The sequence below is a fragment of the Erigeron canadensis genome, chromosome 5, assembly GCF_010389155.1.
Source record: "Erigeron canadensis isolate Cc75 chromosome 5, C_canadensis_v1, whole genome shotgun sequence".
Classification (NCBI taxonomy): domain Eukaryota; kingdom Viridiplantae; phylum Streptophyta; class Magnoliopsida; order Asterales; family Asteraceae; genus Erigeron; species Erigeron canadensis.
In genome coordinates this window covers 7,576,085-7,591,832 of record NC_057765.1, presented here as the reverse complement: position 1 = coordinate 7,591,832, position 15,748 = coordinate 7,576,085, and the positions used below count along the sequence as shown (strand labels likewise).

Sequence of the window (15,748 nt, the reverse complement as noted above, 5' to 3'; positions counted from 1 at the left end):
TATCTTCTATTACATTCACTTGGTCTTACATATGATTTGATTTATTATTTAATAAAATAACATTCATAAATTATTAGTTATTACTTTATAGTCATAATATTCTCGCCCATCGGACGGGTATAATCTAGTGCATATATACATAATAATAAAATAATAGCAATGCCTACAAATACAAGTATTATCATTAAGATAAGGTTTAAAGTTCTAATTGTTAATCAGTAATTAGTTTTTTTTTTTTAAAGGTGAATTCCGTTTGAGAACTTCGTGTCGCGATTCGACAACAGGAGGTCTAACATACGTTGTCTTAACCAGGTCCACGTTAGAGAGCTCTCTCGAAGTAGAAATGCCTATTTTAAATACCCGATGAGGGAAACCCCCTACTAATCCGCTTGAAAGCACGACGATCAATAGGGGTAAACCCTGCCTCCTCAGACTTGAACCTGGGTATACCCACGCCAAACCTTCATAGAGTGACTTTCTATGTACTTCCCAAGTCTTGAACCCAAAACCTCCTACTTGTAAGGCAGGTGCTCAACCAGTTTGAAACCAATAAAAGTGAGAAAATCAAAAGGCTTGGTATTGTGCAACTGTATAAGGGCGTGGATGGGTCTTAAGCCCATTACTTTGAAACCAAGCTTCGTAAGATATATCCAATTACAAACCGAATCCTCAATACCCATTAACTATTTATTGTAGTTTTCTTTTTCCTTACAAAAAACATAGATAGACTTTTACAATACAGACACAAAAGATAGACTTCTACCATTACGCGCGAAAAAAATTACTTTATTATTTCAACTAGAACCCACATATTATGCGAATAGAATTTGATGTTAAAATTACAGTTTGTTTAAAAGTCATAATATATAAATCACATTTGTTATATTAAAAATCTAATGTTAAATTGATTATTCAATTATCATACTTCTAATTCCGAAATAGTATTACAATAATAAATTTTAATCTACAAATGTGTTTTCTATTTCAATATCAACCCTTTTGATAACACTTAACATTTTACTTAAGTTAAAATGACATCGAAAGAAAAAAAAATAGTTATATAATTTAAAAAAGATACTATAAAAAATTTAATTAATTATAAAGGTTTTGATTTTTAGTTTCTATTCCTCCTAAATAATTAAGTAAAATAAAAATTTTCCATATACTAAAATTATATTAAAATCATTATATCTTGAAATAAGTTTGAAATTGTTTTGTTTTGTCTATTTTTTGGATGATGTCATGAAAACATTAAGATAATATATTAACATGTTATGAAAAATTACTTTAAAAGAAAATAATCACAATCTTCTTTTATTAATATAAGAGATTTACCTAATAAATCTATTCATCAAATAGAAAGAAAAAAAATTATTTGAAAAGTAATTTTTCAAAAAGATTATTATTTCTAACCGGGCATTATATATGTTAACTTATATGGTTGTAACATATACCAGAGTATATACTATAACTGGAATTTAAAAACTTATTATATACCATGAAAACTTATGTATTTAACTTACACGCCCCTTTTTTTAATGATGAAGTTAGGCTTATCGACATGTTTCATTAAATACGCAACTTTAATTTTAGAAGAAACCCATTTTAGAAAAGACAAGCGTCATTGTTTTTTTTTTCTTTGTTTTGAATTTTGCTTACATTAATCTTTCGACTCAAAGACCTCTCAAATATCAATTCATGATTGCTTTAATACGAAATATTATTTACCTTAACCTCTAATGTGTATAGATCAAGTATGGATCCATTAGTCAAAAGTCTAATATAACATAAACCTTGCCAAATGTTAAACTGGCATTCTCTGCAGTTTTAGTTCAAAGGGTTTTATTTTTGGAATAACTGTAGAAAATAAAAAAAATTTTAGATCAATTTATGAAAATAGTAGTGACATTTAAAAGTTTTACTTTTTAGAAATGAGCTTTCATTTATTCGCGAAAATACTAACATTTGACACGCGTACATGATGACATGGACATTTTTTGATTATGTGGCATTTTTTAATGATGTGACATACTTTATAACTATAGAATATAGAAAGGACCTTTCGACCAACTTACGAAAATATCAGTGACCTTTAAAAGTTTTACTTTCTAACAATAAACTCTCATTTATTGTCGGGTTACTAGAGGTGGAGGTGGCTTCTTCTCGATTTCTTCAACTAATTTAGAAACCGCCGGCAGTCTGTTTGAGTTCGAGCTAACCTCTGGACCTCCGCTATCTGGATCTATGTCATTTGTCGACGAACTATTCTTAAACGGCCCAGATCCGGCCTATGAAACTCTCATCTTAACTTGAACATCCTCAGGATCTCCCTCTGGCTAAAACAACAATGATTTGACATCTAACTTTAGAGATTTTTAATCTCGAGATAGACAAAGAAGAGCTAGATATATGTCTCCTTTAAGATCCTCATACACAGTTTTTCAATTATTTTCATGAATCGGTCAAAAAGTACTTTCTATTATGCAGTTATCTCTTCTTCTTGCATATAGCAATAATAATAATGATTACTTGAGAAGTTGGCAACGAAGTTTTTATTATTCTGTTGTGGAAAAGTATAAAGAAATGAATATGAATGAGTACCACCGACTTGCTTATAAAGTTTCTAATATGGAATATAATTTAAACAAGAAAAACATCGTAAAGGAGCAACGTGATAATCCTCAACAAAATCCAGATAATAAGGTGACAATGACGCCGAAAGGAGACCAAAACAAAATGCCAACGAAACAAGCGACGAAGACAATATAAATTGATTACCTCATTATTACTAGTTTACTAACAATAGAGGATTAGAGGATACCCATATTGATAAATTTGGATATAAATGAAGGGGAAATATTAGGTAAAATATATAGTATCTATCTTATCTAAGGCCTGGGGGATTATGTAAAATTCAGGGGGTTATGTATGTTTATCAAATTAAAATGTTTAATTTATAACTTTTTTATAGTGACAGTACCTAAGTTTAGGTAAAGTTTATAGTACGGATTATTTTCCGATAAAGGAATTCTAATAAGATAGTTAGATCGAAAAATAACCATTGGAAAAATAATCCCCAACCATTTTTCAATGATTAATCTAACACTATCAATCTGCACAACTAGAAAGTATTGTTTTTACATCTTTGTTGGGCTTAAAATAAAACTAAAAGACTCATTGCCACAACCACAAACCATCTACCACCAATCAACCACGAGCCTCATACAATAATATAGGTCAATGTCTCAATGACGAATCATGAGTCTTCGACTAACCACTGCGGATGATGTAAATGTGTAACTAAAGTGCCAATGATGCATAGTTGGAGTTATTAAACATTCAGATTTTACTTACAAAATTTTTGGTTATGTTTATGTTAGGTTTTGTTTGAAATGGACTTAAATGATGGCTATCTAAATCTAATGCTATTTGCATTTACAAGATATAAGGCTTTATTTATTGAAATAGTAGTGTCGACTTAAAAAGTTAAAAGTTAAACCTTTCCTGGCTATCCCAATAATCCCATATTAAATTACAAACAAAAGAAGTACGTACCATATCAATTATCAAAATAGTTTTAAACAAAACCAATAATTTATCACACAATAATAATAAAACAAAAGCTTTAAATTTCTGACATTGGTGGGAAACTCACAACAGTAACATCACGTTACTTACACTGCATTTTTTCCCCATTTATTAATTCAACACCCCTCTATTCACTCACACTAGCTACTCATTCTTTCTCTCTCTCTTTTTTGTTTCTCCAAACCACCATGCCACCACCGCACCTCCTCCTCTTAACCCTTCTTATCTCCGCCGCCATCCACCACATCTCCGCCCAAAACAACACCCCTGATGTAAACACACTCACTTTCGAAAACCCAAGACTTAGACAAGCCTACATTGCCTTACAAGCCTTAAAATCAGCTATTTTGTCTGACCCATTTAACTTTACTACAAATTGGTCTGGCCCAAATGTTTGTTCTTATAGTGGGGTGTATTGTGCCCCGTTTCCGAGTAACCCGTCTATCCGCGTGGTTGCAGGAATAGACCTCAACCACGCGGATATCGCAGGTTATTTACCTGATGAGCTTGGTTTGTTAACCGATTTAGCTCTGTTTCATATCAACTCAAACCGGTTTTGTGGAACCGTTCCGAGTAGTTTCAAAAATCTTACTTTGTTATATGAGCTTGATTTAAGTAATAACCGGTTTGTAGGAGTGTTTCCAACTGTTGTTTTATCGTTACCGAGTTTAAAGTATTTAGATCTTCGGTTTAATGAGTTCGAAGGGGGAGTTCCTTCGGGACTCTTTGATAAAAACCTTGACGCGGTTTTTTTAAATGATAACCGGTTTCAGTTTGGGATACCAGCGAATCTGGGTAATTCGCCGGTATCTGTACTTGTTATGGCAAATAATAACCTCGGGGGATGTATTCCCCCGAGCATTGGTAAAATGAGCAACACATTAAACGAGATTATTCTCATGAATGATAACTTGACCGGGTGTATACCCGTTCAAGTTGGGTTGTTAAAAAAAGTGACTGTGTTTGACGTAAGCTTTAACAAGCTCCAGGGCCCGCTGCCCCCGGCGATTGGTGGAATGAGAAGTGTGGAGCAGTTGAATGTGGCGCATAACCGGCTCACTGGTGTTGTGCCGGATAGCATTTGTAGGTTACCGAGGTTGGAGAACTTTACGTTCTCGTTTAATTACTTTACTGGTGAGGCGCCTTCATGTGGGGCCTCACCAGGTAAAGTGTTTGATGATGGACAGAATTGTATTGTTGGTAAAATGAATCAGAGAAGTGTTAGGCAGTGTTCTTATAGAGATGCAAGGCCTGTTGATTGTAGAAAGTTACAATGTGGCGGTTTTTCGACACCATCTGTTCCAACTACGCCGTCGGTTCCAAGACCGTCTCAACCACCTACCACCGTGCCAACACCAATGCCTCCATCTAGCCAGCCTTCTTTACCACCGCCTAGTTCCGGGTCATCACAACCGCCTAGCTCTGGGTCATCACCAGGTAGTAAAACACATCCTCCACCACCACCAACGGTTACCCATCCACCGTCTACATCACCCGTCACACCACCAACTGGTCAACCTCTCCCATCACCACCGCATGGAGGCTATCAATCCCCACCTGGAAGCCATCAATCACCACCAGGGAGCCACCAATCACCACCGCATGGAGGTTACCAAAATCCACCAGGAAGCCACCCATCGCCACCACAAGGAGGCTACCAATCGCCACCTGGGAGTCATGGATCACCGCCAGGAAGCCACCAATCACCACCACATGGAGGCTACCAATCTCCACCAGGAAGCTACCAATCCCCACCACCAAGTGGAGGTTATCAATCGCCACCTGGAAGTCATGGATCACCGCCAGGTAGTCACCAATCACCACCAGGAAGCTACCAGTATCCACCAGGCAGCCACTCATCGCCACCACCAAGTGGAGGCTACCAATCGCCACCCGGGAGCCACCAATCACCACCACATGGAGGCTACCAATATCCTCCAGGAAGCCACCCATCGCCACCACAAGGAGGCTACCAATCTCCACCAGGAAGCCACCTATCGCCACCACCAAGTGAAGGCTATCAATCGCCACCCGGAAGCCATGGGTCACCGCCAGGAAGCCACCAATCACCACCGCATGGAGGCCATCAATCACCACCAGTAAGCCACCAATCACCACCACATGGAGGCTACCAATATCCTCCAGGAAGCCACCCATCGCCACCACCAGTAAGCCACCAATCACCACCACATGGAGGCTACCAATCGCCGCCAACAAGTGGAAGCCATGGATCACCACCAGGAAGTCACCAATCACCACCACCACCAACGTCAGGATCATCACCCGAAACACATTTCTCCCCACCACCACCATCAATCGGATGCACTCTACCTACACCGCCACCACCACCAGCATCACAACCACAACCACATTCTCCACCACCACCCACAAACCACCACTACACACCACCATCGCCGTCACCACCACCACCTCATCATACTAAACCACACCCATCACCATCACTACATCCACCACCACCACCATCCGATTCCACCCCACTTCCGCCAGTAATCGGAGTTTCTTACGCCTCTCCCCCTCCTCCGGTAATACCCTACTATTAATCCAAATCCATCTATACATAACCCAACTTCCAAACATTGGTAAAAAAAAGAGCATCATATATAGAGATTGATGTTATTTATATGTGTTAATCAAGTATTTACATTTCATGATATTATCATTATCATCATGTATGTACGTATAATTTTTAAGCTTTCATTAGGAATTCATTATTATATATGTATACACAAATAGTTATCAATTGATATGTAATAATCTTGTCTCATTTTGCAACCATTTTCATGATACAACACACCACACTCTACACAAAATGTTGTGTTTTTTTTAATGTAAAGATTTGTCCCTCAAGATCATAAATTTGACTTGTTTTTTTCCGCATAAGTTGCTTATGCACATAGATACTGGGATCATGCATGCTTGAAAATAACCCAAAATGGACACACAATGCAAATATCTTCCCATGTTCTTTTTTTCATGATTTTAGATGATGTGATACACCAAACGCGTTTTAGTACAATAAAACATAATAGTATCTAGTTCCACATCGCCTTTTTATGTCACATGACGTGATATAGCATGTCGTATAGCTATTCCTTTTGTTATAAAGATTATTATAGAACGATTCAGAGGCAGCCCTGAGGATTTATTGGCTCAGGACGAGCCAAAGAAACAAAACCATGCAATTAAATCAACTTGGCGACCTAAAAACCAAGATACGTCCGTCTTAACGGATTAACCACATGACCAAACAGATTACTTGATTATTAAAGTTAAAGATATTTGTTTCATCTCATCAAATGATGAAAATGGAATTTTTCATTACTTTGCCATATACGAATACAATGACAATAATGCGGTAAAAGATTATTTGATGATAAACCCTGGTGAAACTTGGATGATTTTATTTAGCTTTATATAATATGTATGTACGTATAAATAAACGCGTGAACTAGATACTTGTGATATTATATAATGTACAGAATCAATGTATGTGTGTCCTTAAGTGGGAGTATGGAGCAAGATAAATGATATGATATTGTCTAACGGTTAGATATACATGTGAAAGAATAAAAGATACCCATACATACCTGTCTTCAGTTTTTTACTTTATAATTTATTTAAGTATCCGATCTATTTTACGAGCCAATGAAATTTAGAGCAACTGTATGTTTTGCGGAAAAACTTGAGTCATAAATAAACCTTCGTAACCACAACGGAATTATTTTTAATTCTAGAATTCAAGCTAGAAATCTCTACTTATTTTAAGAGATCAAATATTGAGTTATTGACTACTAGGCTATTATGTTTATGCTTACCTGTCCATAGTTCGATAACAAGTCATGTGCTATCTTCACATGGCTCTTCAAATAAAAATCAGACTATTACTTTACTTTCTGCTGACTCTGGTTATATGTTTGGTCAGACAGCTATACAATCCTATTTACTCTGCATTCAATTTTGCATTATTCACATTTTTGTACGTTCTATAATCTATAATGTCGAATGATATACGAGTAGCTTTTTTTTAAAAGTTTTTTATAAAAAATCTTTAACTCTAATCACAAAAGCTTGAAAATAACTTAAAAATAGCTTGAAGTTTCTTAAATTACAATTATATATGTATGAGAGAGAATGTAATGACTTGAAATTTTTTAAGCTATTGTAAAAAAACCTTTTATACTCAATGATAAAAAGTCTTTATAATAGTTTTTTGTAATAGTAACAAGTCTTATAAAAACTTTTCAGAATTGTCTGGTTTTTTTTTGTTTCTTCTTAAATATTGGTAAAAAAAAATATTTAGGTAGTGACTTTCTGTAATTGCTAGTTACCTACTAGTGCAATTGAAGCTACCTCAACTAGCAGATGCATCGTTGGTTTTTTCTACGTGTTTATAGTCTATATCTCGTAATCTAGAATACGTATAAAGCTTCAACATTTAAAGTGAGGTGTTCCCTAATATCGAACACCGCCTAATTGTTAAAAAAAAAGTTACCTACTAATATTTTTCAGTATAAATTTATGGAAAAAATCCATAAAAAGGAAACCTATTTACATGAATTTCTTATTAAAGGTAACCTATTCTGTTTTCGTCTATTTAAAGGATCATATTTTCAAAAAATTCCTAATAAAGGGTATCTCGTTAGTTTTTGACAGACAAAGCTCGTTAAGTGTCACGTCATCAGTTTTGCTGACGTGGCACTTGACTTTGACCACGTCAGCAAAACTGATGACGTGACATCAATGATGTGGCACTTCACGAGTTTCGTCTGTCAAAAACTAACGAGATATCCTTTATTAGGAATTTTTTGAAAATAGGATCCTTTAAATAGACAAAAACAAAATAGGTTATCTATAATAGGAAATTCGTGTAAATAGGTTACTATTTACGGATTTAATCCTAAATTTATTACCGGTCAAAAATAATAAATATATTTGAAGTTGATTTATTGGGAAATAATAACTCTTTTGACTCGGTAAACATTTTAACCAAAGTATCTTCATAATCATTTTCAGCAGTTTTCATGGTCACCTTCAAGATATTCAACTAAATGGGTTTCAAACTTGAAAATTTTTTGGAAGAAAAAGACTGAGCAATATTGTCTCTAAGTCTATTACGGATTAGGGTTTACGGCCTGTTTCCAAACCTGTGATCATTTTGATCATAACAGGATTTGAACCCAAAAATTTTCAATCTCATATATCAATCCATATATGGATGATTGGTGGAAATTTATTTTGATTACAAGATGTATACGTAGGGAATAAAAGAAAAGTTAGAAGATTTTGGTCACAATACATGTATGATTCTTTTTACACATTGCCTACTTAAATTTTGGTGCATTGTAGTAAAAAGCACTTTCAATTTCTAAAAGAAAATCCAATATGCAATGTCAATTTGTATAATATTAGTAAAGTAATGAATCTGGACATGCATTATCTAATCAAATGAAGCACACTTCACAATAAAATATTGAAGCTATAGCTATACAAGAATCCCCTAAAATGTCTTATTAAATGCATACTTGCACAACCAAAAAATGAATTATTAAATAGGAGAACCCAATGAAAAGAAAAGATTAAGAAAGTGCATTTTAAAAGCTCTATGAACATATAATTCTTTTCACTACCATGAGCTTAGATACAATATTGTATATACAACATTTTGGTCTTACTTACCCTATAACCATAAACCCAATGTATAAATATAAGAGGGATGAAATACCAATTTGCAGGGGTTTTGAGATGATGGACGTGGTGGTGGTGTTCTGGTCATCCAAATCGAATGACAATACATGATATGTCGTCTTTGCTTTTTCTTGCTAATGCCTCTGAGGTCAATCGCTTGGCTGCTGCTAAGGGGTCTTTGATAGATTTTACCATATCAATTGCTTCGAGGTTACTCATCACCTATACTAACACAAAGTTATGTAAATGTATACAAATAACAATAACAATTCACTTACCAAAACACACATCCTTGGACATTTTTAATCATAAGTAAATGATGGAAATGATGTACATTTACTGACATAAGTTGCAATTGAGCCCATATATGGATATACAAGTAGATTTGAGTTATACATTTTCTCCAAGACCATCTTGAACGCTCAATGTAATGCCCAGTTTTAGGGCCCTATACCATTAAGCTCAGTTTTATACCATTGGAACAACAAGTCAAGTGGGTCAAATGGGTTCGTCAAGGTTGCTCAGTTTTAGGGCCCTATACCATAAAGTCAAGTGGGTCAAATGTCTAAGTCATCCAAAATATGCTCAAAATGCACAAGAACTCGTAACTCGTTTTATTCAAAAACTTTATTGTACACTAGCAGATAATTTAAATCATAATCAAAAGAATGATTATTCATAAAATCCAAAATAAGAGAGAACAAAAAGTACATGTGGGCCCATCTTGACTGACCCACCCGGTTTGACCCATGATGAGCCCACACGCATTATGACACCTCTACTTTGGAGTAATTAAACTTTGTCAACCACATTTACATAGTGAGTTACAGATCCTAAGATGGATCAAATTATTGGCCTTTAAAATTGAAGATAGCACGATTATGCAATGAGAGAATGCATTATGCATACTCTCATGGGGGGCTTAGGCATAGAGCGAAGTGGACGACCGCACATGACCTGTTTATTTTAAGGGCCTCGTTTTTAAAAATTCTATCTATATACACATTATTTTATGTTATATATAATATTGCTACTTTTAATAATTAACTATAAGCATTCTAATTGGGTGATTAAGATGTTAAGTACGCATATCTATCTATTTTTACGTCGTCTGGTCAAATTCGTCGCTCCTAGGCTAGGGCCATTTTCTTTCGGCCCGTCCTAGACCCAAAGTTCCTTAGGGCCGGCCCTGCATACTCTAACTTATAAAACAATTAATTAAACGTAAAATGAGTGAACAACGGACCTTCCATAAGCCGTCACTGGCCAATATTACAAGCTCTATGGTGGAGTTGATAGGTACATGTCGAATATCAGGTTCTGAACTTAGATGTGCTTTAAGGCTTTGGTCTCCAAAAGCTCGAGCAACAGCAAGTTGACCGTTGACTCGAGGTACATCACCTTAACATATAATGACAGATACAATATACATCAGAACTTGCATAATTGATGACACGATGACTGGACTAAAATATGCATGTAGAAGTTCTACTCTATCTACTAAATCACAGAGATGGAAGAATAAACCAACACGTTTGATTATAGTTTACTCTTAAGAATGTATTGCTGAGTTGCAAACTACAGACTCTAACTTGCAACTTACTGGTGTAAGGTTGCTAACACCAGAGGTGGCAAAACGAGTAGGTCGAGTATGTTAGTTACTTGGGCATTGGACGAAAATGGATTCAGGTCAAAAGTCAAAACGGGTTGGGATGGGGGACCCACCAATACATTCTCCAATATTATCATTTAAATTTAAAAAAGCTAAATGTCAAATTGTGAATAAAGAGTTTTACATTACTATATAAGAGTATTAATACAAATTTCAAGTAGGACAATTTGGACATTCTTAGCATTTAAATAGACATTTGGACCACTTTAACTAGTTTAACGTGTTTGACCCATTTGAACCATATTACTTTAGCTAAACCTTTTTTTTTTTTCCTTTTTGTTTTGTAAAATAAATATTTAGTTGATTACAATTTTTTTTTACAGTTACCAAACATAACCAACCAGAAATGAGCCATTTTTGTTTAAATGTGTCGGTAAATTCTTAGACAGTGAATTTCTTAGAACGATTTATACCTGGAAGATTAGTCACAAATCCACCCTGTTTCTCGATCCTTTTCCTTTCAATGTGCGGTTCATGGTCCACCGTTAGTTGATTTGCAGATCCCCTCTCACATAACACAGCTCTGGAATCTCCTACGTTTGCAACCCACAAATCTTTGCCATCAATCACAATTGCTGTAACTGCAGTTGAGCCACCCGGACCTAATTGCCCAGCATTCTCGAGGATAAATTGGTCAGTAGATCGATATGCATTTTTTATTGCCTTCTCGGGATCATTCCAGAAATTCGGCTGGAGAATGTTAATAAGTTACAAAAATATATTAATACAGGGGCATCAAAGTTAATGGAAATGCAAACTAGTATCATCAAAAGCTTATTATCGAGTACAGAACTAAATCTGCAGTAAGCATACATTATGAACCCGGATGGACTAATTAATACACAACATCTTGATTGTGTATAACACCATACAAACAGTCTAAATTCACTTCAATCCGATAAAAATACTAAAATAGAATCTAAATTTTGCATTTTGGCATAGAAGTTATTTGCTTCCATCTTGACAGTTAGGACCGAGCACAATTTTCTAGTCAGTATAAGCCACTTGACACATAAAGAATTCAATTCAAGTCAAACGGGGAGGTATGGAGATCTAGGTCTTTGAGATGCACAAAATAGAAATGCAAGAAACATGTTACTGAATTAGGATTAAGGCGACATAATGCATTAAAATATAAAACGCACATCAAGTTCTTCCTAATGTATGTAATATGTATCAATTTGGACTATTGGACAGTCATTATCAAAGTTACCTCATATCTATCAGAAAGTAGTGTTCCATATACAAACACGATTATAATTGACAATCGTTCCTGACATTCTTAAAATCATTACTTACGTACAACACTACAACATGAAGAAGCATCTAGTCCATTGTAACATTTTCAAGTCTGATCTATGAAATGCATCATAACTCACTAATTCAACAAGGAGTCAACGACTATTATCTACCGAACATTAAAAGTAAATTTTAGGATATCTGCATATATTAACTGCATTGATATATATATCCTTTATGAAAGGATACGCAATTTCATATTTATAAAATTTCCATTTAGAAGATCCTACTTTTATTCCGACTTTCAACTAACAATGCTTACAAAAATGCTTTCGACATACCTGGGGGAGCAAGAAAAGGGGAATATAGTGAGACTTACCTCACCAAGTATGTTGTTAAAAAGATTGTCTTTCAAATAACTCGGGACACGATCACCCAGATGACCGTCAAATATTGCAAATAGCCCGAGCACATGGCCCTTTATGTTTCTATATTCGGCAACATGATAATCTTCCATGTCATGTCCAGACTTCCCTTCTACCAAGTGAAATCCATGACACACTTTGATATCCGATGACTTGCTTTTCCCTTTTCCAGTGTCCGATGGTGATGCATCGAGACAAGCAGCTTTCTGTGATCCATTATAAAATTTAAAACGTAAATTTCATTTTCGAGTTTTGAACCATGTGTTTAACTTTTCAACTTCAACAGAAATAAATTTCTTACAGGAGTATACAAAACTTAAAGCAATAAATAGTACCGCGTACGATATTAGATACAATAAGTACTAGATATAAAAGTTTTGACAATGAAACTTGTACATATACATCATAGAAATTAGGTTAGTGATCATAAAATTGCAACCACTCATTCAATCAATAGGATAACTATGCCAAAAATAATACATATTCATTCACCATCCAAACACTCACACACAAACATGCATACTAAATCAAATATCCAACTGTTATACAAATCTAAACAACCAAGATACCAAAAATAATCCATGATCAAAATTCAAACAACTTACAAAAATTAATCCTATTAGATTAAAACTATTCAAAAAGACAACTTTCATAAACATAATACACATACATATGACATATGCATACAATTATAAAATCCAAACATATTTAACTACTAATTATGCCCAAACTTAACAATTTATCACCAAAATAAAATATCAATCATTAAATTAGATAACTAATAAAATCATCAAAAAAAAATTTAAAAAGAAAAAAGAAAAACAGAACAAAAAACAAACCTTAATTTTCTGGAGAATTCCACCAGTTGCAACAGGATGTTTCTTGTCCATGGTCTTCTAAAACATTAAATAAAATATCAACAATTATAAGGAAAAAAAAAAACAGAAATGTTTTCTTTTCCCGCGGTTTTATATAGAATAAACACTATAAACAAAGAATTGTTGATCGTCAAACTTGATAGGCGATACTTGAAAGAAATCTACACTAAGAGTTCACACATATAGATATATGTATCATATATGTATAGGTATAATGTTTGCAAGTAGTTTGAAAGTCAAAAACTAAAACAAAAATCTGTTTTTGATCAAAGTCTTCGAAAGGGAATACAAGGTCGTTTACTTTATGGCGGTTTTAACAACAACCAACCCATTACTACTTTTTTATAACTCCCTTTAGTTATTTATGTTGTCAATAAAGGTCCCTTGTTTTATAACTTGTGTGATTTAGACCCTTTGATTTGGTATATGTTTGTCACAAGTCATAAGTCAACTGGTTTGTTTGAATTTACTATAACTAGTTATTAAGAGAACATTATGGTTTGTAATAAGTTGTTAATGTTAATATTGAAATGTAGTCACTAATGACCTCCTTTTGCTTAAATTAGGTACAAAGAAGTTAGGATAAGTTACATAAATGCTTTACGCGTTTGTTATTTTTGTAAGCATTTTATTTCTTTCGAAAGATTTTGACATTGGCGTTCTGTTTTGAATATCACGTGTATTACTTTTAACCAGACCTCTTAAAAGTTTCAAATTAAAAATCACAACTCCAAAGCAAGAGCTATCAACTCATATCCAACCCTGCATGACCCAATAAATGCATAAATCAAACAAGTTGATGGATTGGTGAGTTAGATTTCGGGTCAAATAGATTTTTATGAGTCAATTGGGTTAAACATCAATCTCTTGTAAATTTTTTTTTTATCAAAACTATAACTTTCATAATAAAATAACAAACAATAAATCTACTTATAAAATTTATAAAAGCTATAAGTACAAAATGAGTAAAATATGAGTTCAAATTGTACTAACATTGATAATTACAGTTTTAAAATGTATTATTATTGATTGAAGATATTAAAATTTAGATTTTAGACTTCAAAGGTCTTAATGTATATATATATTTACTGAAAAAGTATTCATAAAAAATTGGATTGACCTAATAACTCACAAGCCAAACCTGAATTTAACCTGAGAAAAATTAGATCGACGGGTTAGCAAATTGATGGGTTGGCAAGTCGATAATCTATAACACTATCTTGCTTCTTTTCACATCAATTAAGTATTACCAGCCCTACATTTAGGATGTTTAACTACTCATGTAACAAGCATGAACAGTTAATTCAAGGATGTAGAATAATTTTAACTTTCTTGATTTTGGTGTCTTTGTCACATAAAAGTTGTGTGACACCAACTACACAAATGATAATCTCATGATAGAATTTTTTTATTCTTTTTCTTGAAAAGGCTCTACAAGAGTGGCTCGAATAGGAGAGAAATAAGTTTAGGGTTTAGTAAGGAATTTTGTTATAAGGTTATATCTAACTTGACCAAGTCCAAGGGGGTACATGAAGAAGAAACATTTAATGATGTTGAAATGTATAATGTGTGAATTTAAGGCTATGTGTATGTGGGAGTGAATAATTCCAGGTCTACTATTTTGTTCATATCTACTACAAGTAAGTAATGACGATTACATGAAGAAGATGTAACATACTTGTATTATCACACATAGTACACACATACGTACAAGTGAAATATAGTAAGACAAAAAAATATATATGGCTTTCCTTGACTGTAATTTCAAAGATCCAACGAAATTTATATATAAAAAAAAAAAAAAAACATCACGAGTTCACGACTATTTGGTTTCTAAACTACTCCAAACTTGCATATGTTCTTTATGTAAATCCTCTTTTCGTATCCAAATTAATATCATGATGAAAACCTTCGTGACCATAATCCAATATGTTCTCATCTCTCGCTGCATGTATACGTTTCTTTATCTTTTAACTTTAATATAATCGAAAATGTTTAATTCTCATAAATATACTCCTATAATTCCTCTTACAATCATCAAAAATAATATGTGTATTTTACTAATTCTGTTTATTAACCTCATTTTTTTTTTTAATTTTGTCACATGTTATCTTGTTATTAAGGGGATTTTTTAAGAAAATTAATTAAGAAGAATATATCATTTCTTCTCATATATAATTTGTTCCAATTAACTTTAATATAATCAAAAATGTTTAATTCTCATAATATACTCTATAATT

At 33.7% G+C, this 15,748-nt stretch overlaps 2 protein-coding genes across 2 annotated transcripts; one reads left to right on the top strand and one right to left on the bottom strand.

The window, feature by feature from the left end:
• Nucleotides 1-3,728: 3,728 nt before the first annotated feature.
• Nucleotides 3,729-6,400, top strand: LOC122598971 (leucine-rich repeat extensin-like protein 4). Its single transcript, XM_043771425.1, has one exon. The coding sequence runs from the start codon at nt 3,777-3,779 to the stop codon at nt 6,147-6,149; it is 2,373 nt and encodes a 790-aa protein (XP_043627360.1). The 5' UTR covers nt 3,729-3,776; the 3' UTR covers nt 6,150-6,400.
• A 2,772-nt stretch (nt 6,401-9,172) lies between these two features.
• On the bottom strand, nt 9,173-13,741 carry LOC122598972 (probable protein phosphatase 2C 44). The gene is made up of 5 exons (XM_043771426.1): nt 13,470-13,741; nt 12,585-12,836; nt 11,380-11,656; nt 10,541-10,695; nt 9,173-9,516 (listed from the first exon to the last, which is right to left on the bottom strand). The coding sequence occupies exons 1-5, from the start codon at nt 13,518-13,520 to the stop codon at nt 9,379-9,381; spliced, it is 873 nt and encodes a 290-aa protein (XP_043627361.1). The 5' UTR covers nt 13,521-13,741; the 3' UTR covers nt 9,173-9,378.
• Nucleotides 13,742-15,748: the final 2,007 nt, after the last annotated feature.